The 27,771-nt window shown below is 36.2% G+C and overlaps 1 protein-coding gene across 1 annotated transcript in view; it reads right to left on the bottom strand.

Moving 5' to 3' along the window:
• Positions 1-1,428: 1,428 nt before the first annotated feature.
• Positions 1,429-27,771, bottom strand: part of AQR (aquarius intron-binding spliceosomal factor) — a 53,607-nt gene continuing 27,264 nt past the window's right edge. The window contains exons 20-34 of the mRNA XM_026850072.1: positions 26,539-26,685; positions 25,922-25,991; positions 23,213-23,323; positions 21,564-21,673; positions 18,225-18,360; positions 17,294-17,503; positions 16,332-16,469; positions 15,375-15,446; positions 11,378-11,565; positions 9,945-10,116; positions 7,859-8,029; positions 7,050-7,135; positions 6,126-6,300; positions 4,900-5,013; positions 1,429-1,950 (exon numbers count right to left, since the gene is read on the bottom strand). Of these exons, the coding sequence (XP_026705873.1) occupies positions 1,702-1,950; positions 4,900-5,013; positions 6,126-6,300; positions 7,050-7,135; positions 7,859-8,029; positions 9,945-10,116; positions 11,378-11,565; positions 15,375-15,446; positions 16,332-16,469; positions 17,294-17,503; positions 18,225-18,360; positions 21,564-21,673; positions 23,213-23,323; positions 25,922-25,991; positions 26,539-26,685 (2,149 nt within the window). The 3' untranslated portion in view covers positions 1,429-1,701. The remainder of the gene's footprint in view (positions 1,951-4,899; positions 5,014-6,125; positions 6,301-7,049; positions 7,136-7,858; positions 8,030-9,944; positions 10,117-11,377; positions 11,566-15,374; positions 15,447-16,331; positions 16,470-17,293; positions 17,504-18,224; positions 18,361-21,563; positions 21,674-23,212; positions 23,324-25,921; positions 25,992-26,538; positions 26,686-27,771) is intronic.

A 27,771-nucleotide genomic window follows, 5' to 3' on the forward strand; every position in this document is an offset into this window, starting at 1 on the left:
TCCATTTTAGAAGAAGAAACCGCTAGAATACTCTTCCAATTCTTAAAATACTAAAGCACAATAAATGATTGTCATACTCAAGTATTTATAGAAAACAGTCTGGAAAGCAAAGATGACAACCCTCAGCTGAGCTATTCACTTGTGGCCTGAAGGCCCCGTATTATTTGACCCTGCATGAACATGTGAATGTTAATGCATGAAACTTACCACCTAAATGTTCAACATTAGTATTTCTTCTCCCAAGGCAGACAATTTGATAATAAACAGTACACTCCCTTCCAATCAAAACAAGCAACGAAGGAACACACATTCTGCCCATATGATTAGTTTTCTTGTTTGAGAAAATTTCATTTCAGTGAATGAAAAACACAAAGAGAACATTGTGTACCAACAGCAAGTATTGAGACTTGTTATTCCTAAACTCCCCTCTAACTGCTGGGGAGAGAATGATTTCAGGGGGAGGGGCAGATGAGATCTCCGCATGCAAGCACAAGTATGTAATAGATATGTTTCACAGAGCTTGGCTGACATTTAACTTTATAGGGGTTTTTCTTATAATACTACAAAAATATTAAGAAAAATAAAGAACTTCAATGCTATTAATAAGAGCTTGTAAATTAACTATTCTCTAGTCAATTTAGTGAGAAAGTAATTCTGGCAGCTTCGCAACTGCAACACTTGAAAACCAAACATTTTCCCTTTGTCAGCAATAAAAGGCGTTCCTATGGCTATTGCTTTATCTGAAAATCTACTTGGAAATTCCTAAATCTTATTGAACCATTGAATAATTTTCCAAGTTGGCAGGTATTCTTAATGCACCAGGGCAAAACCTTTCTCTGATCACTATAAAAGATGTATACTTGGAAGTTACCCTAGAAAAAACACTCAACCATTATGTCATTAATATCAGCATTGTATGTTTTACAAATCCTATATTCAGGGAACTACTTTCATTTTTTTTCCCTCATGTGGCTTCATCCTGAGCAATTACTGTGCCCTCTTAAATAAGAAAAAAAAAAAAAAATTCAAAACACTAATTTAAAAAATCAGGGCTGTTGAAAAGCTGCAGCCTTACTTTTTCCATAAATAATGATTGATTAAAACCAGCATCAGAAGTCAACAATGAGAAATTGCTACAGCTACATGGGCCTTATGAAATTCTGAGAACCTGCTAAGGTCCCAGTTCAGTAAAGCTTTTAAACATTTCAGAGTCACATGGTAATTCACAGTTCTCAGACATACAATTAAGTATCTTACTAAACTTGATCCTATGCCTAAAACACCATCCCAGTGTACACAAGCACAGCTATGTGTAAGGAATTGCAAAGTATTAGGGAAACTATAGTGTCTGACCAATATTGAATATATTTAATCAGTGAGGCTTAATGGATAACTCAGTGACTGAAGTAAAGGTCAAATATTCAAAACTGGTACAAAAAGCATCTTTACTGAACAATGTATGAAAAGGATATTGTCTCATTTGAGGCCATTAAACAAATTACATTACTAACAAGAACTCAGTAAAATGTTTGCCAAACATCTTGCTTGTCCACAAAGTATTTAGTGAAAAAAATATACCAAACAGGTCATATTACACATCCAACCATTAAAAAAGTCAGTGTAAAAATAATAATTATATTTCTAACTGCTTTTGTTCCCTGTCCGTTTTCCAAAACATGTAGAGGACAAACAGCCCGTCGATCACTTTTCGGTCTCATTCTCAGGTTCGCTGTCTCCACTATCACTGTCTCTTCCAGGGTGTTCTGGCATTGTTCGATGTTCATCCACTTCAGCCACTTTCAATTCTCCTTCCTTCACCATTTCTTCCCCTACCTTATTTTCTTCTTCTTTGGCATCTTCCTGCATGCCTTGCACTTCATCTTCTGCTTCAGTCTCTTCTGTTTGAGTAGTTTCTGGTTCTTCAATCATGGCAGGTGGGGGCAGTAAACGCTAGATGATTTAAAAAAAAAAAAAAGGATTTTCAGGTTTTACAACAAATACATCTATTTGGGGCATCTCTTCCTATTTGAGCTTGAACTGTTCACCTTATATTTAGGATTTTGCATTAGATAACAAGTTAACAACACAGACTTGAAATTGAGAAGCCCTAATCATCTGTAGGCACTTAGCATTTATTAAAAAAAATTAAGAATAATCTTGGCTCATGCAATGCTTTTTTATTAGACACATTTTTTTTGCCTGAAAAGAGAGTGTTAAAAACTCCGTATCTCCAATCTAAGGATATCAAACACTTTTCTTTATCCCAAACAGCCAGACAAGTAATAGGGCTATGGAAAATCCCTACTTGGAACAACAAGCACATTACTACTGTAATCTCATTTATTACTATTTCAAACTCCTAGATACATTTAACTTGCTTTTTGAGGCCTTTAAGAGGCCTGTCTTTAACAATTCATTCCAGTAATTTCCTCTTGAAACATCCTATAAAATGCTACGTAAACATTATCTGTACTTATACAAGGTTCACCACAGCTATAAATGTAGAACCCAAGTTCCAGGCTGTACAGAAATACTCATACTTCTTGCAGCCTGACATTATTTAATGACATAATTTAATGACATAATGGATATTCCCTTGGAATATTGTGAAGCATTTCAATGAAATGAAAGCTTCATAAAACCTCACATGGATGATTGATAAGGGGTTTTTTGCTTAAAGACAACTTTGCTTCACATGATAAATGAAGTATTTCGTTATGGTGAAGTCTCAACTTCAATTAGATGACACTAATGTTACAAGTTTCTGACAAGCATAGGCAAATCTATGAAGCAATTATGACTACCAGATATATGAAAAGTGGTTTTTATAGACTTTGAAGTTATTGTATCAGTCTCTACAATCCATCTGTTCACTGAAACAGTATTTCAAAACCAGAAATCCTTTAATTATAAATATATATTATTGATGCATAAGACAAACTCAGACTTCTTCCGTGATTTAGTTTAGTTTTGCATGTTGTCCTTTGAGACTACTACTGTTAAGACGAGTGTAAAAGAAAAGCAAAAATATTATTTTGTACTAAATAGGGTAAAAGAAATTTAATGCCTGGTGGGGTTTTTCTGTAGTTCACTTTTTGACTTCTCCTGCAAGGACAATATGATTCATTACCACAGTAGGAAAACAGCAGTTTTGTAACTTATTTTAGCTACCAATGGATAAGATTAGGATGCTAAAAGGAATAACTGGTATTAGCAGAAGGATTGGGTCCATATTTGATTAAGGTGTCAAGCAAACCCATCTTTTGGTAAAATTTAGATGCTACCATCTGCTTTTCAGGACATGTATACACTTCTGTTTTGACAGGGCTATTCATTTGCACAGTCCACTGAGTCTTCATCACATACGATCTGCATGGTTGAGAGATCTCCAACTATATTAGATGAACTGGCTCCAAATCAAGTCTCATCATATGTTTATAGGACTGAATTTCTAACAAAAGAGTGTGAGCTTTCACTACTTCAGAAAAAATAGTTACAAGAAGAGATTTTAGTAGTGTTGCTCCTCTTTCTCTATCCCTTTTCTTTATAGCAGACAGATAATTAGAGCAGTTCCCCAAAATAGTGAGAAAATATCCTGTCCATCTGGCAAAGACTTTTTCTAGGTAGCAAAATGCTTTGGACTTGGCTGAAGCTATGCCTCCCAGAAAGAAATAAAAATCTCTAAGATTCACTGGATAAGAACTGCAGAGAAAAAGAAATTTTTTATCTGAACTTCTGACATTCAGTTAAAGAAGTTCTGGGTTCTGATTTCTACTGATTACACTGTTCCATATTAGATGAAATAGTCAGTGGAAGAAGGAAGAAACAGGAGGTGATAAAGAAACATCCTTGCATTAAAGAACAGAACCTAGATCTCACAGACAAGTACCTTGGACTTGGTTCAAGGATACAGAGCCATGCTCACACTCACTTCCCATAACCAGCCAATACAGAGTGAGTAGTGTTCTTTTACATCAAATTTTTTCCACTTTTGGAAATCCTTCAGAGGAGCAAAAACCAATAATGGAACTTCAGAGTACCATAAAAGAGTAAATTATAGGTAATATAATCATGATACAGCCCAGATATTAAGTGAAAGCTGATGCAGTTGAGGGGTAGCATTTAAGACCTCTCCCTTTCTGTTTACTACCAACTACCTCTAAGCTTCTACAGATCCAAGTACGCTGAGTAAAGGCAGCTTTCTGCTCAGTAGACTATTTAAACTACCTTAAAGCTCTGCTCACATATATGAGACAAGGTGTTTCTGTTGGGTTCTGAATTTGCTTCAGGGATTAAACACTGACAAAATTAGGTACAGAAATAAGAAGGCATCTACAACTGCTTCCAAACCCATACTATTTTGCTTGGTGAAGCAGTGCTGAAAAAAACTGCTCAAGAATAAAAATGCTACAGCTACTAACTAGCCTGGATAACACAGTGAGCTAACACGGTTAAAAACATTCCAAGACATGACCTGGTCTTTCTATACACTGCACGCTTGTCATGAAAAACTCTTATTACAAAACATTATTGCATCATGCAGTCATGTTGTAATAGCACTAGCTGCACTTACCTGAAACATAACACACAAGTTTACTTCAAGCAAATACTGGACAGGCTAGTTCTTTAGTATTAATGAAGAATTCTTGGGCACAGATGGAGTCATGTTTAGCACTCAGCATCAACTATTGCTGGTTTTGGAGGATTAAATTACTAAAAGATACAGCTCTTGCTACTGCAAGATTTTAAAGACCTCATTATTCTCACCCCCAGTCATAAAATCTTCTTGAATTTTAAACATAAGAGGAACAGCCTCAAACCTCAACAGCATCTCTTGCCACTTACTAAAAAACAATTTTATTTTAAATGCCCAGCTTCCAAAAGTTAGAGGGTCCTTACCTGTTGATAATGGCGTGTACTCTGTATCATGTGCATGTACATATTGTACACAAAGTTAGCCATTTGAGGCATGTTCTTAATAACATGTATTTGGTGAGATGGTCTTTCTCCATTCTAAGGAGGGGAAAAAAGTAGACATTCAGCAAGCAAAGCACAACAAACATTATTCAAAGGTTATTATATTAGAAATCACAAATCCCAAGAAATAATGCTTTTTAAAGAAAAAAAAATAGCTGAATTCTTTGCAAAGATAGGAAGTGTAGGTCTTACACTCTGGGGAACTGGACTAATCATGGTACTGCAGTCCAACAAAGAAATTTCGAGAGGAAAGGCTGGGTTCTGATGTTTATTCCATAGAGTACATTTTGGGCTCGAGTCATTTAACATATTAAAAGCCAAAATAGTTTACGACTGGATTAGGACTTAGCCTAGTTGTGCACCACAGTCCATCTTCTTCTCGCCCACACGTGCTGACCATGCACACTGCATTCTTTGCTGGACAGTGGATCTGAAAGTTTCAGCTGCAGGGCTGCCTCACAAACATGTCGACAGCGCTTAAGACCAGAGAAAGATCTGCAACAGGTTTTTGGGTTCATGTAGGCACCCCTTCTCACAGCTACCAGAAGCAAAGCAGGTATGCTTCTCTGTTTCTTCATTTAGCATCCTACTCTGTGTCCTGTGCTTAGAGGCTTAATACAAACCTTCCCGTAAAGATCAAGTGCAATATTACATTTTCGTACTTATGAACCCAGCTCAGCAATAAAACTATTTTGTGACTCTGGACCAAATTTTTTTTTTTTAAAAAAAGGTAATTAATTATCCTGAATTACTCAGTCAAATGTAATTTTACCTTTTTTAATGAGAAGCAATTAGTTTTGTGTGGCTTTTTTTAGAAACAGTATTATTTTATTTTATAACAAGACCAAAAATAGGTAACACACTAAAAACCTATTTATCACAAAAGAAAAATACTGAATCACTTAACAGAAGCAGAACTTAGGAAAAAGCAGGCACAACAAAGTTATACTGATAACTAAGTTCTGTGGAAAAATCAATTAAAACCAGGTAGTGTGTATTGTGCTAAAAGTTAATTCTAGGGACATTATTTATCCAATAGGCACTGGTTTAGCAGAGCAGACCCTCAAAGCTCTTATAGACCATTCAAAAATAGTGGTCAAACACACACCCCCATTACAGATAGCAAAATTCAGAACAGCTGTTCCTACCTGTCTTGCTGTTGGAAAACATTCTGTGGGAACGATATGAAGGTGAAGTGGTCGAGCTGTGAGTTGGCTGAAAGCTGGCGTTAGCTCAAAACAGTTCTGAAAAAGTGACACCCTTGCAAAGATATAAAGCCCGAGCCTGGCTCTTGACATGGCAACGACCAACCGTCGGACATCCCTTCAGAGAACAAAGTCAATCATGTTCTTATTCACTGATGATGACATAGTTGCAATAAAAATATCTAGAAGTATACTCAAGTCTTAAATAAAGAAAATGTAAAATTAACTTGCTAAAATACTATTTTGTCTTTTTTTCCTACATACTGTTTCAGTAACTACCAAATCCTAGAACTATTATATAAAAGAGCGTTCACTTTGATGATATGAAAAATCACCCTTTACTATTTTCCTAGACTTCATAAAGATTTACATTGAGAATGAATCACAAGAGCATTTTTGTAATCCTGAATGAGTAAGCATGAATTTGATAACTCATATAACTACTGCTGCTTAGACAAGTCTTCCTCCACCACAAACGTCTTAAACTACACATCACAATGCAATTTATACAGTGATCAAACACTTGATACAGGAAAGTATCTATGAGAAAATTTAAGCCTGCATTTGTTCAACAAGTATTACATTCCTATCATTCTACTAGGGTGAAACCAAGTTCAGCCTATCTGCAGTAATCTAAACTAATTATAGTGTAAAAGCCATTGCTATAAGCTGACTGCTATAAACTGAAGATGGTACCAGACAGTTATAAAAGGAAGTATGTCTGAACTTCATTCAATACATAGCATTAAACTTCATTTCTACTAGACACTCAAATTATCGAACAGTTTTGTATAACGTACTATAAACACCTTTCTGATAAAGAAAACATGTAGTTTAATGACACTACAAGAGTATCTTCTTACCTACCTAAGGTGGCCTACAGCTTTGGTACGCACTAGTGAAAGGAGAATATAATCATTTTGTTGACCTTGAAATCTGTCCACAGTTGTTACCTAGGGAATCAAAATTCAAGAAGAAAAACTCCATAGATTAGTCTTTGCCATTTCAATTAAAACATGATACCAGAATTTTGACATTAACTTTGGACTGATTGCAGTAAATAAGAAAAGAAGATGCTTTAACTCTGTTTTAGTTGGCCTCTAATCAAAAATCATTACCCTGTTCTTTTTGGAAGATGCTGGGAGGAGCTTTTGACTGACTGTATACCATTTCTTTTACATTTTTATTCAATTTAGACAGCTAACAATGGGGTGCTAATATCAAAAGATTGGTAAGAGACATCAGTTTTATAATACAGAGTTTTAACCTGAAGAATCAGCACCCAACTTTTAGAACTATAGTTTTTACTTGTTTAATCAGATTTGCCATCATATGTTTTATCAAATAATTTCTGGGTGGATCTTCCTAAAAGTGTGGGGTTTTTTTGTCTTCTGTTTTTTTACAGACAAAATAAATGACAAAGAAGAGTTATTCTGTCCCATGTAGCCTGTAGCCCTTCCAACTTCACCGACTTCAGTTTGCTTGTATGTCAAATTACAAACAGGCAGAAACAAGGGCACTATTCTATAAAATTCCATAGAATGTAGGTTAGTAAATGTGTAGTTAACCAGAGAACACTTGCGCAGAAAGCTGTGAATCTATTAGTCTGTTATAGAATCTGACCATTTAGAAACAAACCAGAAGCACTCCAGTGACTGATAGATTTTTGAAGTCACCTTGTTTGGTCGTCCAATCAGTGGATTATTCCCACACCGCTGATTAATGACATCACGGATCAGGTGTTTCTGTCCATTGTATGTTGTCAGGATACTTATCTTGTCTGCGGGGTAACCAAGCAGGCACATATACATGAAGAGTGCCACAACATACTCTGCTTCACCGAGATTCTTAAATTTAAAAAAGGAGAGGAAAAAAAGTGTAAAAAAGGGGTTATCCAACTTATAAGATTGAAAAGAATAACACCTGTGACATCATGAATTCAGACAAGTTTCTGCTCATTTAATAAAAGCCATTTTGAAAGAATAAAAGAATGACAAGTAGGTTTAATAACTTCATTCTGATTCCTCCTCAGAGAACTGCTGAAAATATCTACATCAATATTATTGTTAGTAATTGATTGGCACTTGCCAAAATTTACTCAGAGGCTCCCAGTTTTATTTCAACAAGATTAAAATCTAAATATTTAATATCCTTAAATACAGTAATACTTAAATGTTAAAACATTTGAATTATATCTACGGACTATTAAATATTTACACATTTGTATCTAAATGCATTTATATGCTTATAGCTGTCTGCCCAAAGGAATTGCCACCTTATCTGTATTGTTACAGAATACAACTAATTTCACTTTTTCCTTCTCAAATATCACATGCCAAAACCCCACCTGTTACATAAAACTGTGGAATTATTTGTTAATAAGTATCAGAAGCTGATAATATACAGATACCTTTATTGAAATACAAGGGTTTAAAAAAAACACTTAGCACCAATGCAACATGGTTCCAAATAGGCACACAAAAATGTTGTAATGACTCACTCTCTGGTAAGGTGAAAGTAATAACAGGTTGAACTAGAATAACTAAACTCCTTTCAGCTATTAATTAGGAGACAGACTGATAACCTGGATTATCAAATCCAGTTACTTCTACTTCAGGCCATACCTATTTATTTCAAATGACCAGCTGTTATTTTGTATTTTGTAAGGTTTTTTCTGTGCTATTCTTACTACAAATGTCTGTCTCAAAGCATCACTCTTCCGGCTCTAGGAAGTTTTGTCCTATTTCCAGACTGGTTATTCATAGCCTGTTTAAATCTATTTTCTATCAACAAAAGTTATCTTTCAGGTTAAAAAACTGTTCTTAATTGCTGACATTTATTCCTGTTCTAATTATATGAGGAATCTTATGCAGGGAATCTTGGCATATGTTTGACTAGGCTGGACATACCAGCCTCAATTACTTTTTCTTACGTGGACTCTGCATTACCTGGAAAATGCAGTTGCCTGACATATCAAACACCTGCGGGAGTAAAGCTATTCTACAAATTTTAATCCCCTTTAAGACTGGAAAGAAACGCCCAAAGAGAAATAATACATGGCATCAATCTATTATCTCATGAAAAGCCATGCAATGCTACCATGATATTTTGCTAACATCTCTGAATCCTCAAGATCATGAAAAAAAACCAAAATTGTTGTAACGGTAGAGGTCTTCTGTGTCATTGCATGACTGTTCTTAGTCTTCTTTGGCCCAGAAGTGGTCTAAGGTAGTGCTCAAATTCTCAATTATCAGAATCCCATTTTAAGGCACTAATTTCAGCTGTTCCTGTTCTACAGGGCAACTTTTTACTACTTGTACATTGCAGTGTAACAGCTTGAAACACAGTCAGAAGAAATTCTCTCCTCAATCTAGAAGTGAGGTAAAGTGGATTATGACTCACCATTGCTTCCTTCACTAACCACTGAATTACAGTGGACTTTAATTGCTATAGGCCAAAACAATGTTTCGTAATGAATTATACACCAAATCTCATCCCTCCCATAACACTGAGAAAACACAGACATCAAGCTAAGTTACTCACTTTGAGCAAAAAGCACAACACAATATGTTAGCATTTTCAACACTCAAAACTCATTAAAAGGAGAAAAAAAAAAAAAAAAGATGCATACACATGACTGAATTATCTGAGAACATGAATTAAACATCAGCTTACTATATTTTGAGAGTCTGTCTTCACTGCAGATTTAATAACCCATACATAGCCAGATTAAATAAAGTATACATGTAATATTTCTCTTACCTGATAGAAGTAAGGATTGGGTTCAGACTCTCCCACACCATTGAAGTCTTCTACATTTATAAGCTGGAAGTCATACAAAAACCCAGCATTGGCTGTTCTGAACTCTGGAAGAAGCTGCACGTGAGGCAGGTTCCCAAGGTTCTTGTAACGCCAATTGTAGAGGTTACATAAACTGTTCAAAAACACACAAAGACAAACCCCAAATGGTTAAAGCAGATTCTTTAACTCATTCAAAATAGTTCAGATGCACACAACCCCCCACTTTCAAGATTAATGCTTCTGTAGGTTTTTAATGAAAAAAAAAAAAATTTGCTGGAAAGCCTGTACATATATAAATGAACATACTTGTACAAGTGTTGTGCCAATTATTAGGCCTAGCATAAAGGACACATCCAGCATAAAGATGAACCAATAATCAAATTGTACTTGATACAAAAAGGCCAGTACATGGGTGAGCACTGGGGGTACAAACAAGTGAGATTATACATAAGAGACATCAATCCCACTGACCTCAACACCACCACCAATGGGTGGAATAAATGGTGAAATGCAGTTTCCCATAGAAGGGATGGGAGACACCCAAGTCAAACCAAACATATAAGACCAAGGAAGCCACATACTCAATCTCTACAGAGCCTGTGTTTAGAAAGGCTAGACCTGACTGGAGCCCAGTCCCAGGGAGGCAGGAGGTCCTTCCCCAACAGGGAACTCTGCACAGAGCATCCACCTCACAGACAGACACTGCCCCTGCCTGCAAGGGGTCCCAGCTTTTATCCCTCAGTGGGACACCTGACCTTTGGTTACTTAATGTGGGACACCTGGGGCTCCTTTACCTAATGGCTCTGTCTGCAAGGCCGGCCCCACCCTGGAGGGAAGCCCAAAGGTAAACTCACCCCCTCTTTGGAAAGGGCTGTGGGAATCACCCAGATGTCAACCTTAATTTGGGGCTTGGGGTTGAAACCCCAGCATTTCAACAAGCTATCCAACAAAATTAGTTTTTAAGTTTGATTCTGTTTGGTACTCAGAGAAAACCAGATTTCACTTCAATCCAGCACACTTAGCCTTAAGCCTGTCCACTTGATCAGCTTTACACTGTAGGGTACAAATTTTGCAAAGAAATCTAGCAGAAATCTTCATGGGTAAAAAAAACCCTAACACTTAAGATTATTAAAATTCCTTTAAATATCATTTTCATTAAATTACTCATACAACAGTGAAGTACTACTATATAAAAAAAGTAAACCTGATTTCATTTCAGCAAAACAAAATCTGTCTTCTTAGTCTAAGTTGAAACAAATGGAACAATTAAACTACAGTTTTGCAAACTCCTGTCTTAACAATAAAAATGCAGTTTCCAAAACTATATGTGCACTTTTACATGTTTTAACCCGGTATTTTCTTACAGGCTAGACATGCCATTTTCTCTGTCTCACCTTGCTCTTGCTCTTCCTTGTGCATCTAAATCAACAGTGGGCACTCCAACACGAACAAACCGTGTAAAAAGAGACTGCTCCATGTTGGAGTATTTTTGAAAAGCCATGTTCTTAATAACTGGTGGCAACTGATGATGGTCACCAATCATAATCCAGCGCTTCAAACGACTAAATCCATCTTGGGGGTTCTAGAATTAAATTATTACACAACTGTAACTATTACAATATAATCAAGGCACTCCATTACAACACATTAAAAAGCCAATCGTATCCTGTGCTGCATCAAAAGAAGTAGCTGGCAGGCAGGTCAAGGGAGGTGATTCTACCCCTCTACTCTGCTCTGGTGAGACCCCACTTGCAGTGCTGTGTCCAGCTCTGCGGCTCGCAACATAAGGACATGGACCTCCTCGAGCATGTCCAGAGGAGGCCACGAAGATGATCAGGGGACTGGAGCACCTACCCTATGAGGACAGGCTGAGAGAGTTGGGGTTGTTCAGCCTGGAGAAGAGAAGGCTCTGGGGAGACCTTATGGCAGCCTTCCAGTACTTAAAGGGGGCTACAGGAAAGATGGGGAGGGACTCTTGATCGGGGAGTCTAGTGATAGGACATGGGATCATGGTTTTAAACAGCAAGAAGGTAGATTTAGACTAGATATAAGGAAGAAATCTTTAACATGAGGGTGGTGAGGCCCTGGCACAGGTTGCCCAGAGCAGCTGTGGCTGCCCCCCTCCTGGCACTGCTCAAGGTCAGGTTGGACGGGGCTGTGAGCAACCTGGGCTAGGGGAAGGTGTCCCTGCGCATGGCAGGGGGAGTTGGAACTAGATGATTTTTAAGCTCCCTTCCAACCCAAACCATTCTATGATTCTGTGATTGACAGTCAAATTGGCTGTCTTAGTACAAGCCCTAAATGTCAACATTTGTTCTTAAGCTACACTGAACTGCAGTCATTTTAAAGACTGTTAGCTTCTTTCCAATCTACTACCAGAAAAAGGGAGTAGTAATTTAAAGTAAGTCTTGTTTCTTATAAAGCAACAGGTAAATTTACCTATTAAAATGAGTAGAGAAACATCAGGATAAATATTGTATTACATTGTTGTAAAGGCCAAAAGTCACATATTATCAGAGGAAAAAAGGAAGAACCACAATTATAGAAGTTACCGTAGTGAAAAAAATCATTTCTATGCAGTAGCATTACTCTAGAACAGAAATTTATTTTTTGGAGACAGTGAACTGCCTGAAGCCTCTGAAACAGTTCTAGTGCTCACACGTCTGACACATAAACTGACCCTGCCTTTCAAGTGCTTTGTAGTTCATGTGCTTCACCTGTTTACCTATGGAATTAGCACATGGCCTCTTCCATTACCAGGATATGCTTCTAACTAATCCTCACCCTGCCTTCTGGACTGAATGCTCTTCCGTATCTTTTGTCTATCTCTTTCCAGTTCCTCATCATCCTTTGTGTACCTATGTTACACACTGACAGAGCTCATGAAAGAACATTGTAACATTGGGACAAAAAAGGACCAGATGTGTGGGTAACATTATCTAGCAATTAGAATCCTGAAGATTTGCACCTGCCAGTTTTACAATTCAGACCCTCTTTTCTTACATACTCCTGTGATATTTCCCTTTCCTCATAGGAGCACTATTCAAAACAGAGCCTAAAGTTCTTTTCCTTGCCACTTGAAGTAGAAGAACTCTGAAGCCCTCTTTGATCAGAGAGCAAGGAATGAAAACTGAACTCTGGACTGTCCAGCTCATCAAGCCTGAAGATGCCTTAAGTAAGAAAGTAAGAGGATGGAAATTACTTTCAGTGGCATGGAAAAAGATTTAATTTTTTTTACCCTCCCAAAAGGGTATTGCTTTGAAGAAGACCAAGCATTCCATATAATCATTCTGCTCTTATCAGCAATTTCAGTCTTGGACAAAAAGCCCTCCAATGAACATTTTTAAAAAATTTCTTACCCTGAATTCCAAGTGCAGTAAGTCAAGTATTACTTTGTCAGCCTAGTTCTTTTGATTTTGTTACAAAACTCCCTCAATTTTCTTGGACTATTTGGATGGCTGTGGTGAATAAGGTCATGGAATATCCCCTAGAATATTTCTTTGTGGTGAAATGGTCTTCTTTAATTACACAAAACTCTTCAGCTTCTGCATGGCTCATATACATTTATTTCCCCTCACCAGCTTGATGTGTCTTGTTATTCACTGCTCATTCAAACATTCAAAAATAAGATGTTTATTTCACTAAATACAATTTTATAATCAAACCATGGTTAAAGCCATGCAGGTTTTATTCATTACACTGCACTGCAGCACAACATTGTGTTATGATTTGTAAGAAGCCTCATCCAGTAGAGATTTGCTCTCCAAACACAATGGAGACATATGTGCTCCTGTTTGGGGTTTAGAGAGTGAATTAGTTGCCTACCCACTCAGAACTATCAAAACTCAGCAGTCTTTAACACATCAAGAAGGTGTTAAAGACCTACAATAATATCACTAAAACTTATAAACCTACAGAGCTAAACAGCAGCTAAGAACAGGACTTGGGCTTTAACAGCAATATGGTTAACTTGGACATGCACATTCTTTTGTGCACTAGGCCCATACTGAGTTACTTTCCTGCAATTGTATTATACTCTCCATTGTTAAAGGGCAAAGTGAGAAATTATGAGCTGCAATTACAAGTATGTCAAATATTTCATGGAGTTTCTATCATGCCCTTTTCATTTTCTCTCAGAATGAAAGTCCAAAAGCTTGGATGTGGTTATCTAGAAGACTTAAAATTATTGCTTTTCAATGAAAGTATCTGCTCCAGGCAAAACTTTTGAAAGAGAACTTAATCTTAGAATATGAACAAATACAGACTGTATATTTTTCAGAAAGCCACCAGAGTAATAACCAAATCAACAGTACAGACTGTCTTCAGTTTTACTGACTTCCTACACATCAGTTTTTGATTTGCAACTGAAGAGTTTGCACAGAGTTCCTGAGGGAGCCCATACTGCACTGGATTCCAGAGGTGAAATTTTATCTCATGATAATCTGGGATTATAGTCTGAGCCAATGTGTTGAGTTTAGAATGATCAGAGGAAATGTTTTTAAGGAAAGATACTCAACTTTAGAAGTTGCTGGCCCTCTAATACAACCACCTCTTACATTACAGAGCGATTGCTACCAGGCTTTAGACTGTGACATAAATATCCCTTGTGCCATATTAGCTTCAGTTTCCTTCTTTCCTTCCTTGTGTTAGCAGCACCTTTCCAGCTGCAAGACTTCCACTCAATGGTGTCATATCTCCATTCCTTTATTGTTGGTCTGCCAAACACAATACAAGCTGTAGCTGATTCCAGGCTAAACATTTACCAGTTAGCTGGACAAAAGGTGCATAATTATTGGTCAGAAGTAGAAGCAGAACCAGTAACCATTTCTCTTCCTTCTGTGGAGTTGTAACATCAGGTAGAATGTCCCCTCTCTACTAGGCTCATTTTCCTCAAAGTTGTAGGTGCTAGGTATATCTCTTTCTTTGAAGCTGACCAAATACCACAAGCAGACGTCACAGAGCAATTATGTAAGCCTTACATTCTTGGGAAACAAACCTGTTATTTAATAAATAGTAATAATTTTAAAATTAGCAATAGTATCTATTAGCAATAATATCTATTAAATGAAAAGAATAAAAGTAACAAAGCCAGGACCTAGTTCATATACATATCTTTGCTTTTTTATTTTCAAAATGAAAGCATGCTAATCCTGCTATTTACTCAATAAAAGCAACATATTTAGAACCTATCAGCTTACTCCGTAATATTAAAAAACAAGGATAAACAACTAATGTAGAACAGCGTGAAAGTTCTTAGTGTCCACTCAAATGGCAATTATCAGTTCTACATTACTTTCTGCACAAGGTGTTTTCCTTTTAATATTCTATATTGTTCAAGAACACACTTTTCATCTATCATTTTTTTGCAACATTTTATAATTCATATCTAACCTGTAACAGGAGAGGTATAAAGGTTTCTATTTCCAGAATCTGAGCAGACTCTTCCATTAAGATGTTGTCATACTGAGAAAGAAAATGTAAAGAGATGTCCATCAACCAAATAATACAAATTAAGGCTGTTATTCAGTCTACCAAAAGAAAGCATCAATAACTCATTAATTTTTTGATGGGTTAAACAGTTACAGTGGGATTTTACCATAAAGGCAAAATTTCAGTATTACCAAAAAACAAGGTCAGGGGGTGAAATCCTACTACATCAATGGCAGATCTATCTGTACCCATCAATGCTTACATCTAGAAAGAATCCATGACTAAACTACATAACATACTTCCCATATGCCATAATCCATCTGCAAGAGAAAAAGCTTTCCGCAGTGAGAGAACTAATCTGGTATCTTTGCACTGAGGCAGAAACAGAGCACTTCTGTGATCCAATGCAGTGCATTATTGGAGAAAATAATACTGAACGAATTACTGGTGGTGGGCTTTTGTTTTCATTTTGTCAGATAAAACTGTACTATAAATTAATACCTATGGTTAACACTGTAGAATGAAAACAGCATTCCATCATAGCTCTCTTTTCTCAAATTGCTAATTTTTTAGGTAAACGAAGTTACAAAGGCTATAGGTTTTTTCTTCCCAATTCTGCCTTTATTAATCATATCACTGCTGTTCATCATCCAATATGGCAAAACTAACTTTTTTTTAATAGACACGCACTATTATGCATTATTGTATATACAATAACTTAAAAGCAATATCATCTTTTACTTACAGAAGTTAAATTCTTCTTCAGTAAAAGTACAAATTGAAACATACTAGTAAAAAAATTGCAACTCGAAATAACCTAGTTGCCTAGATTTAGGACAGATAAAAGGTTTATAGAAGGGGGGGGGAAAAAACAGACCCAAAAAGCAATTAGCGTAGTAACACTAGTATAATCATTACTTTGAAACCTAATTCAACCAGGTCATGTCGTTTCAGAGCAGCATGAGTACAAGTCATGGCAATGATTTTTGCTTCTTTCACCAAAAGGTATTTGGATCTATCCAGGCCACTGCGGAGAAGTTCAAAAGCTCTGAACTCCTACAGAGGAGAAAAGAAAATCTTGAAAGTCAGAATACAAAAAATTTTTGCTTGTAAGATGTATTCACTCAAGCTATCTGGCTACCTTCTTAATACATTCAGGCAAGCAAGTTATGAAAATATCTACTGTTAACAATCACATCTGAATAATTTTTTATGCTAAACCCAGAAACAACAGTATGTCAAAACCCAATCTTTTAAAAACACATCAAATAATTCTGTAACCTGTGTGCATATATAAATTTGCAGACAATTAATCAATTCTGAAGAACCCTCACAGAATCCCCCAAAATTTTGTTTTACTGTATCTTCTTGTTTCCTACTTTACTGCATTATACCATCATATCAGATTCAATATCAGAGAGACCAAAATAGTTAATATAACCAAATGATACACAAATCACTTTTACCCTAACTTTTAAAAGCTTCTCAAGGAATTCTGGGAAAAATAGAAGATAATCTGTTTAAATTACTTCTAGGTTATCTGATTAAAGGCAATTCTCTGTAAATAAAAAGACCCTCCGAGGATCAGAGGAGCACTGATAAGCACACTAACTTTAGTAACCTAATTAGTGAAAATGGAACACACAGAATGTCTACTTCCTAAAATCAGAATATAACAGATTAGACCCCTGTCCCTATTGTGAAACATGCCTATATTATTCAAAGGTGGAAATTCTCACCTGAATGCCTTGCAAGCTAATGAAGCTGCCTAGAGGTATATACTTCTTTTAGGATGTAAGGCAAAGGAGAATTTTGGAATTGTGTGAAGTTTTTTATAGGATTAGCCAGAACCACTTACCTTTAATAGTTAGATGTCTTACCTCAAGCTGAGTGAATATTTTCTTAACATGTCTAAAACACCCTTCAGCAATTTCCATATCTTCTTCATAGGATTTGCCTTTGAAAATCGGTTGAGGAGCATTTGCAAAATACTGGTGAAAAGGAAAGAAACTGGAGACATCCGTAACATCTGGCAATTTTCCACCTTTAACTTTCATTTTGCTGATATACTCCTCCCAACGTGACATTACCTATGACAAATAAAAGTGTCATACTGACATGCTTTTATATCATAAAATCCAACTGCAAGGTGTAGTCTTGCACGCAGACTATAAAAAAAAAAAATTAAAAATCACAAAAGCAATGTATATTGAAATTACCATCTGGCACTGTTATCACGATGACATTTTCAAAGCCATGGTGGGTTGACCTTGGCCAGCTGCCAGAGTCACATCCAGCATCTCTCACTCCCCCCCACTCCTCAACAGGACAGGGGAAGAAAATAAGATAGAAAAGTTATGGGTTGAGATAAAGACAAGAAGATCAATGAGGGATACACAATACACCAAAAAATCACTGTTTTGTATACTGTGCATCTGATTTCACACTGGCATTTAACACCATAAAAGCTTTCTAGCAGGACCATCAAGTAGCACTCTAATGTTTGTCCAAAATGGAAAATAGCCCACAGATTTTCTTATCTGAAGGAAAAACTTAAGGTTAGAACCTCTGGCAGCAGTCAGAGAGCAGCAATGCTAGCCTTTCAATTGGTGAGTCATCAGGCAGGATTTAAAACAATAGCAATACAAGTAAGTAATGTTGCAATTATAGCTTTAGCTGTTGTATTTTGAACCACCAAAGAAAATGCGGGTTTTTTTAGACTCAATTCTGAAATATTCACTCCAATTTTTACAAAGTCTTTCATAACATACTGACATCATACAGTCTCTGCAGAGGTATTTCAATCCTTACTTGGTATAAGAAAAAGTGGCCAGCTGTTTCACAAGTGTAAGAAACATCTCCTGGGACTCCAAGACTCTCTTGCAATCGCCCAACTTCTCGTAGAAGTTCAAGTCTTCGAGCCAGCACATAATTAACTCTTCCATACCTAAAAAATGGATCATATTTAACATAATTTGTATCTCACTGTTTTAACTCAAAATTGTTGTATAAGTGTCACAATGAGAGATCACAAATAAAAACAACACTGCCCCCAAAAAATTCCCACAACTACTACACAGTTCCAAAGCAAAGTTTCTTCATGCTATTTGTCAGTCGATCCCTAAAAATTTACAGTCACGTGAGAGCCATTACTGTAGAAAAAGCTCCTTTTATCCTATCACTTCAACAAAAGCTTTCTTCACAAGTGCTAGTAAAACATTCTCATGATGCACCTGTAAAGTAGAAAAGCATTCTTCCAATATAGTGTTTAGGAACTATGGTACACCACACATATTGCTTGTGTTTGTGTAACAAGTCTATGGACCACCATAAATGGAACCTACACCCAAAGTCTCATACAATAAGGCTGACTTCCTCTGGCAATATACAAAACGCCTTGCAATAATATTTAGCCCACCATGACAGAGAGGTCTGCATCCACACGTAGGACGTCTTATAGCTGCCTGCTAAATAACTTAGGGCTTTTATGATTAGTTTGTAACCTATTCCTTCCATTCTGCCTCCTCTTAACACTATTCAAGCCAAATTTTTTTCCTTTATAAATCAATTTCCTTATTCCATGCCCTACCACCCTTCCAGAAGCAGTACAAGAACAACAAAAATCAATGAATCATATTTTATAAAATAGAAAACAGATTAAGAAGTGGTATAAAAGAGTGGAATTGAAGAAACAAGAGAAACAGGACACTTTCTTTTAAAAATGCATACATAGTTAAAAGCTCAAATATGAATAAAGGCTAAATTTCAAGTTCTTATTAAACTTACTATTCATAAAACATGTTTTCTGCACAGAAAAAAATAATTACACATCCCCTGGTAATCACAATGGGTTCTATTGTCTTACTTAAAAGGGTAAGAGTAGTTAAAGATGAAGATTTGAATTTACTAAGACACAACTGAATATGATATTGTTCACAACTGGAAAAAACAAGTTCTCCAGGAATTATGACAGTTAAGATCCTTGGAATACTAACTAGTTTTTTCTTCAGCAACACTAATCCATTATAATTACAAGTGACTGCAACCAGCTGTATTTTTCTTTCCTCACACTTCCAGCGTCCTCTTATTTCTAACAATTCAAGTCATATGTCCTCTTTTATGTATTCTTTCATTGCTACAAGTTCTTTTAGCAGTGATTCCCTTTGTGTTTAAGTGACAGCACCAGTTTAATCAGCTCCTCTCCACCTTATGTTCTTATATCCCCTGCCCTGCTTTGCTGTGCCTGCAGAGGGAGCAAAAAATGAACACTAAGCTTGCAAGCAGTAGTAATTCCTCAAGCAATATTGTGACAGCAGCCTTAAGCAGCCTGACACAGAAAAACCACAAACTCAGAAGCAACCTAAAAACAAACAAAAAGGTACATAGGAAATAAACTTCTCAACCATAGTGCAGACCAACTTCAAATATATCTGTACTGGGTCTGGCTGAGCTGGAATCGGTTTCCCCTGTAGCAGCCCTCAGTGCTGTGGTTTATGCTGGGAGCTGGCAGGGTGTTGGTAGCACCCTGGTGCTGTGGGTGCTGCCGAGCAGTGCTTACACAGCACCAAGGCTCCTTCTGACATTTCCCCCCACAGTGGGACGGGGTGGGCAAGATCTTGGGAGGGGACACAGCCAGGACAGCTGACCCGAACTGACCAAAGGGATATTCCAGACCATATGACCTCTGCTCAGGACAAAGCTGGGAGAAAGGAGGAAGGGGGTGGGGTCACCCTTGGTCCTCCAAGGCAAACACTACGTGTATGGGAGCCCTGCTCCTGAGAAGGCCCCACATCGCCTGATCATGGGAAGTAGAGAATAAATCTCTTTTTTCTTTTCGATTCCACATGCAGACCTTTGCTTTGCTTATATTAAAACTGCTTTTGTTTTACCCACAAGGGTTAGGTTTTTTTTCCGATCTTATTTTTTTCCCCCATTTTTACCCTGTTGAGAAAAAAAGGGGGAAAGAGGGGGAAGTGTCAGAGCAACTTGGTGGGTACCTGGCATTTAGGCAAGGTCAAACCACCACAATATCCCTCAATCCTTACCCCTCCTTCTCAAACTGCCAAAACACATAGGACTTGCAGTAACATCACATAGGTCTGGAGTCACCTTGAAAAAGAATTAAAATAGTCGATGCAGTGTGTCTCAAAGAAAACTCCTTTTAATGATGAGCACTACTGTTCAAGGAATATACCAAACCATGGACATTATTAAATAAGTATCTGCCATGGCATCATTTCACTAAGAAGTTTTGGCTATTGAATTCTGGAATTGTTTGACTATGTCAAAGCATTAAAATTAAAAAAAAAAACAGAAACAAAAACATAATGTATTTATTTTGCTAAATGAAACTAAACTACCCATATATGGGTAGCTTCTAGTGACTATATGTATATTTATTACAGCTTCTGAAGTCTTAGTATTGCTATAATAATCCAGTACTGGACAGTTCGGTTATTTCCAGTGAACAATCCTTACACTCCACACTTAAATTTATGACTGTGTGTAATCCTAGTGAGGTCAGCTGGATAACAAACGTACAAATATTTACAAGAACAGGTTCTTAAGTCTTTGGACTGATACAGAGTTGACAACTGTCCTCATATACGCATTCTTCAAAATGTATTATTTACCAGTGAAATAAGCAACTTTGTAGTTAAGCAATATTCTGAAGAATTAAAAGCAGAAAGTTTTAATTTCATGTTTACATTTATTGATGCAATATTCACCATACCAATAGAAGTGGTATCATATTTACATTAAAAATTTCTAACTGCAAAAAGTTACTCTTATTATTCAATTTTCTCTCGCAAAACAGATCTATTCTATAAAGTGTATATGGGCCCACAATAAAATGAACTACTTCTATTCAAGCTGTTGAATTGCTGAACAAGCAACTACTTGATCTGCCTTTGGATTTTCAAGAGAACACAGTTTCTCTACTGAGTAAGAACCAAAATTACTTAACCCTGTACCAAAGTGTGCTCTGAGTTACTGGGATTCATTAATACCAGAAAGGTAAAACTTGTCAAGTTTTTGCTCATTTTGTCTCTCTTTGCTCATTTACAAGGGCAGTAGAATAGTTTCAACACATACATCTTGCTACAATGTCTATGAAAGTGAGTTTATCATTAGCATCTCCTTTCTCACCTGCTGAAATCTTTCTCTGTCTCTAATTCCTCTTCTCCATGACCCAGACGTAGGAGATGGCGCTCATCAATGTCTAGAGCCATGATTTTTTCAAACAGCTGGTTCAAGGCCTAAAGATTGACAAGAACAGAAGAAAAGGTAGTTTTTAGAAGTTCAGCGGCTCTTGCAGGGAACAACTGATGAATTACAGGTAAAACAGCTAAAAAATTATGCCTATTGTGGTATAAATTGAAGCCAAAGCAAACACAAAGTTAATGCAGAAACTAGAGCTCTTAATCTTGACAACAGGGAAATCAGCCTACTAAGCCTCTTGTATTTGCATGCTTTATACAACAATTAAATTTGATTTTACAATTTTAAAACAATTTAAAAATTTGATTCCATCACCTCGTTAATTTAGTTGATAAAGCTACCATTTTATAAAACTGTCTCAAGAAGCACACTTTGCAAACACTGATTTTGTTAGATGACTTCAAACCATTTAACTTTTACTGTACATTAGAAGAGTGGTACTGACCGGCAGCTGCTGTGACTATTCCACACGGAGAAATAAATTTTGCTGAACTGAACTTCAAGGTGTACTACACCCACTGCCTTGAACCCTTCAATTCTCTAAACAGCTTAGTATCAACTGCCCAATACAGTGGATTTACTCAAAGGAGTAAGTTTGTAAGCACTGGACTATCACGTTATGAAATTAAGAACACACATAAGCAAGCAAGTACTTCAAGTCACCTGGAAGTCATGCAAACATTAAAGTACAGCGTTGAGGCATAGGGAATGAACCCTGCTGAGATACAGTTTACTTCCTGAAGTACAATTCAAAGTTTATGTTTTCATGTATGTCTTGACCGGTAAGAAGACTCTCCTACCTGCCTCAAATTATTCCCTTCCTTTTCTCTCCAGGAAAAGTTGCTCTCAACTTCATCACCTATTATTCTCCCTCAACCCATTGTAGACGGCCTATATTATTCCAGGTTGTAACTCCTCACCAAAATGAAGCCCCATCCACCATTTTTTGATAAACAGCATAAACGTCTGATCTTGCTTTGACAGAAAAAGATGAAATGTTTTTGAAGTGGTATGTTCAGTTAAAATAGCTCATACCTGAGATAGGGTAGGCTAATTAGGGAGACCAGGAAATAGATGAGCCTGGTTTCCAAACCGGATGCAGATTTAGAGTAAGAATCCTTAAGACTGTTATCATTATTATTCTTATTTCATATATGCTTGAGAATTAGCAGCTAAACTCTATCTCTTCTGAATGGAAAGCAAGCATTCTCAGCTGAAGAGGCCTTCACTTAGAAGCATGAAGCATAGAGCAACCAGTATTCAAGAAAGGTAACTAGTAAAATCTGGCATGCATGCAGTGAATATGCAACTGTAAGAACTGCGCAGACAAATTTTAAAAATACTTCCTAATTTCTACCTCCAACCAGTTAAAGATATTGAAAACTTCTGATAAATAGCTCAGAACTACAAACTCGAAATTCAAAAATTTAATTTTACATTATGAAACTGGCAACACTGCACACAAACTCAAATTTTCATCGTTCAGGCAACTGTAATTCCAAATCTACTAATCTCAATACCTGCTGTTATTCTTGGTTTTAATTACAGGAGAATTTAATGTATGTCTGATACTTTACCTGATTAGAGTGAGTAACTATAAGAGTTCTCTGTTCTGGGAAATTATGATAAAGATTGGATATTATCTGGACTGCTACATCAGTTTTTCCAGTACCAGGTGGACCCACTACCTAAAAAGAAACAAAAAAAAATTTAAAAACAAAAGTCAACACACAATTTATCAGAATAATGCACAATACAGAAATGTAGCCAGTTGGGCAGGGGGGTTGGGGGGAGGAAGAACAATCCCACAACACACTAACATCATATATTAATGACAAATAATCTTCTGTTTCATGTACAATTGCTTGCTGGCTTCTGTGAACTTCAAGAACAGGTACATACACCTGGAAAGTCTTAGCTCAATGCTAGTGCAGATTCCTGCCCAATGCTAGTGCAGATTCCTGCCCAATGCTAGTGCAGATTCCTGCCCAATGCTAGTGCAGATTCCTGCCCAAGAGGAATATGGAAATCCAGCAATTACTTGCTGTTTTTTCTGAACTTCCAAGAACAAATAAAATATATCATAAAAGATTAATTCAGATAAGTTAGATATCTGCCTAAAAGGAACGTGGTAATCCAGCATATGAAGTACTATTCTGTTTTGCAACACATGAAAACAGACCTCCTCAGATAAAAAAACCCACCGTTTAGCCTCAGGACAGGCTAAACCTTGGGGAAACAGTGAAAAAAGCATCAAAACACACAACTGAAAAAGAATAAGGTGAGACAGAGAATTGACTCTTTTTTTCTGTTCTTTATATTTACTCAAAAGTCTGCAACTAATGATATAAAAATAATACTGACAGTTTTTTATAGGCTTAATTATACCAACAACGTTGAAAAATTGACACGAGACATTTTAAAGGTATTCAAGTATTATAAAGCATCTCAAAGTAATTTGTTCTTTGTTAGGCATTAAGAATCACAGAATAGCAGGTTTCATATATATCTACACACAAAATTACGAACTGCCATGAAATCACGCTTGCTTTATTTAAAGAATCTCATTAATCACTGGATTCAAAACTAAGTAGGACTGTACAAGTATTAGACGCAAATACATGACAATGACAGAAAATAAAACATAGGGCCTGTATTACGTAACTGTTTTCTCAGTCTGCCTTCTCTCCCTGAAAAAAATGCTTGATGTAGTAAAAAAATCAGAAATATATCCTCAAAAAGTTGACTTTGGCATTGTTCTTCCGTTTTGACCTCTCATCTTTAACCTCTTAAAACATCAAAAAATGTGGTTTTAGAAGAAAAGTTGAAATTATATAGTGATCATCTTCGCAAGTATTTATGAAAGCTGATGGAACACCAGGCACAGAAAGTTACTTTTCTTCTTTAAAGCCCTCCAGAAGTGAGGTACACAGTAGTTCATAATGCATTATACACTTGCGTACATTTTGAAGGTCTTTAATAGTTCAACAAATATTAAATTATACTAATAAATAGTACGCACTGTTAATTAAAAGTAGATAATAAAACCTAGGTAACTTAAGAGATGCCCTCCCCATTATTTTATCTGTTTATTTTATACTACAAAAAGGTAATAAAATTTTTAATTTCCCAACCTTCTTTCCTGTTGACAATACTACTGATAGAAAACAATACTCCTATACACTGGTGTGGGTATTCTTAGACAAACACTCTAATAATTTAAAACCCAGCAGTTGACATCAGTCAAAAAACCCCCTTCCAACATTGTTTAATAACCAAATTAAAAGCCTCTATCACTGTGGCATTTTCACAGCATTCAAAAAAAAGTTTTAACTTCTAAATAGACCTTAAATTCGATACTCTATCAACAACCTGAAAGTTCTGCTGAATTCTACTAGAAAACATACTCAAAAACAGTGCCAAGAACTCAGGTAAATTTTAGACACATTTACAATGCTACTAATTTCAGCACACTTAGGCAGGCAGGGACAAAAGTCATACAATTCTACTGAGGTTTATTTTTTTCCTTTGCCTTGCATCTTTTGTGTGCTAGCTACAGAGTTTATAGGGAGTGTTAAAACATGAGGGGGAAGAGTATAGTACTAATGAGTATCAATACAAAAACCTAAAAATTAGCATTATTGCCTATATAAGCCAAGAAGAAGTTAAGAGTGTCACAGAAAAGTCATTCAAATATTCCATTCAGTCACTACCAGACCGTATGTCACTGGGAGAAAGGTACTTGAAGTCTGAGAGTGATAAAGACCTTTGCAGAAAATCACCGATCAAAAATTATTTTTATAACAAATCTACAGCTTTGGTTTGGTCTGTAACTTCTTAGTTCTAGAATTCAGTAGCATATAAAGCACACTACATTTCACAAGGCAACAGAAAAAAGCTCCCTGAAGACAATTCAATTAATTTCCTTTAATGGCGTTAGATCAAACTAAAAATGATGGAAGTATTTTAAAACAGCCAGAAATGACAGACATAGCAAAAGTTTTACACTCTAAAACTAGCCACCAAACCACTGAAAAAGTAAATTCAGTTGTTGTGGAAAGTCTTCAGCCACTGACACACAGGACACAGTTATAGAGATCAAACATGTTTCTGTATGATTTTGTGATGATAGGAAGACATTGAACCTTTGTATGTTAATTCTTCTTAAACTATTAATAGAAGTGACCTCAGCAAGGCTACAGAAATGGTCATTATTGCTATTTCACTGAATGTATCTAAAGCCAGAATCAAATGTAAGAGTAGAAAATCCTTAAAAATATTCTTACCATAGTTAGCCCAGGCTGCATTCCCGCACGTATAGCTTCAATCTGAGTATGGGTAAATTGAATTGTATTACTGTAACAAAGCAAAACAAGATCAGAAAATTGTCAGATTTTGCCAACAGTTTTGATAAAAGCAACTGTCTTAACAAGTAAATTAATTGGCTATACATTTCTTCAGAACTACATGCTTGCAAACTTTTATGTAAATTAAACCAACGTTATAACTGTCTTCTTTACAGAAAAGACAATCTTGCAATTTCTAAACAAGACAGTAAATATGTTGTCCATATGACAACAAAATCATCCCATCTAAAAGACTGTTATTTACTGAAAATGCTGTAAAATTATCTAGATATGATTGTCCTAATATTCACAGTCCTGACACAACACTAAAAGACAGTATTTCTCATTCTTCTTCAAGGGATTTTTTTTTTTAACAGAGAGGACAAAACAGAATAGTCTGATTTAAATATAAAGCAAAATATTCTCATATTCAAATCTTCTTTTGGTACTGAAAACACTTCATTTATAATCAGCAATACTTTTTTTTACATATTTCTGAAAAATGAACTGCTATGCATGTATTAGCATTTGTAAATAAACTCTCATCCATTTATTACCGTTTTGGTTGATTATATGGATATGGTCCCCTGTTTGGAATTACATGAGGCTCTACAATCAGTGTTTTAGCTTCTTCAGGTTTTTCTTCGTTCCCATCCTCTTCTTTTCTTTTCTTTCCTTTACCTCCCTTTATTGGGAAAGTTATCCTGCAACACATAATTTAAGACTACACTTCAACACTTTCACTATGATACCAGACTGTCATAGAAGTTTATACAGAAAGAATTTTTTGTCACCATTAAGATAAACTTTCACACAATAGGGAAACAAGAGCTGCAAATGACAAAGTGTTAATGAGGATAAGGAAAAGGAATGACAAATAAATTGATGAAGCTGATTTCAAGAAATCATATCTGACAGAAAGTATGTCAAAAGTGCTCTTTACATAGCTTGAAAAGCCAGAGCAGTGCTGAGAGCCATCTGGAAAAACACTGAAGGCAAGGAGTTCATAAATGAAAATGGAAGGGACAGAGTAAAGTTATAACAGAAAGTCACCAGCACCGTTTGTTCAGCAGTAATAACTTGATTTTGTTCTAGAACTGATATACTTTTTTTTTTTCCTTTAAACAAAATATGTCAATGATCTATACTGTTCAAACACATAAAGCCTTCTATCCTCCCATTTTAGTCTTTTTTTATAGCTCTCTATCATATGTTAGCAAGCTTCTCTAATTCATAAACAAATCAAGGTGAAGGAATTCCAGTGGCTATTCGATTATCTTGAAACAACAAGGCAGATATCTTTAACAGCTATAATCGCTTAGTGTCTTTACAGGACAAATGCAGCAGTAGGAAGCGCAATAGCACTTCATAAAAAGGAGTATCTGTGTTTTAATCTGTGGACTAAAAATGAACACTACTTCATCAAGGGAAATCATGCAAGGTATCTCATCTTGATAGCTTCAGACTATTTTTATGTCATTATATAGTGTTAGTGCCTCCTCCACATATATTCTACCTGCAGTTTTTCAATTAGAAAAAAAAATAATAAAAGGCACAGAAGATTATTTCCCTGCTTTTCAAGATTCTATTTAGCCATGGTAAGAGCTGACTGGTATGGGTGGAAAGCCATCTTTTCCCTCCCCAGTCAAATCCATTCCTTCAAAAGGAAACATATTTCAATTCTCATTAATTCGTAAGGGAAAAAAAGATAATAGTTTCTTCAGTCCAGCTCAAGAAACTGTTCTCCAACACTATGCACTGTGACACTCAGTTGCCAAAGTCCACCAGGA

The sequence above is a fragment of the Athene cunicularia genome (genome assembly GCF_003259725.1).
Source record: "Athene cunicularia isolate RWA chromosome 5 unlocalized genomic scaffold, athCun1 chr5_part1, whole genome shotgun sequence".
NCBI classification, from domain to species: Eukaryota; Metazoa; Chordata; class Aves; order Strigiformes; family Strigidae; genus Athene; species Athene cunicularia.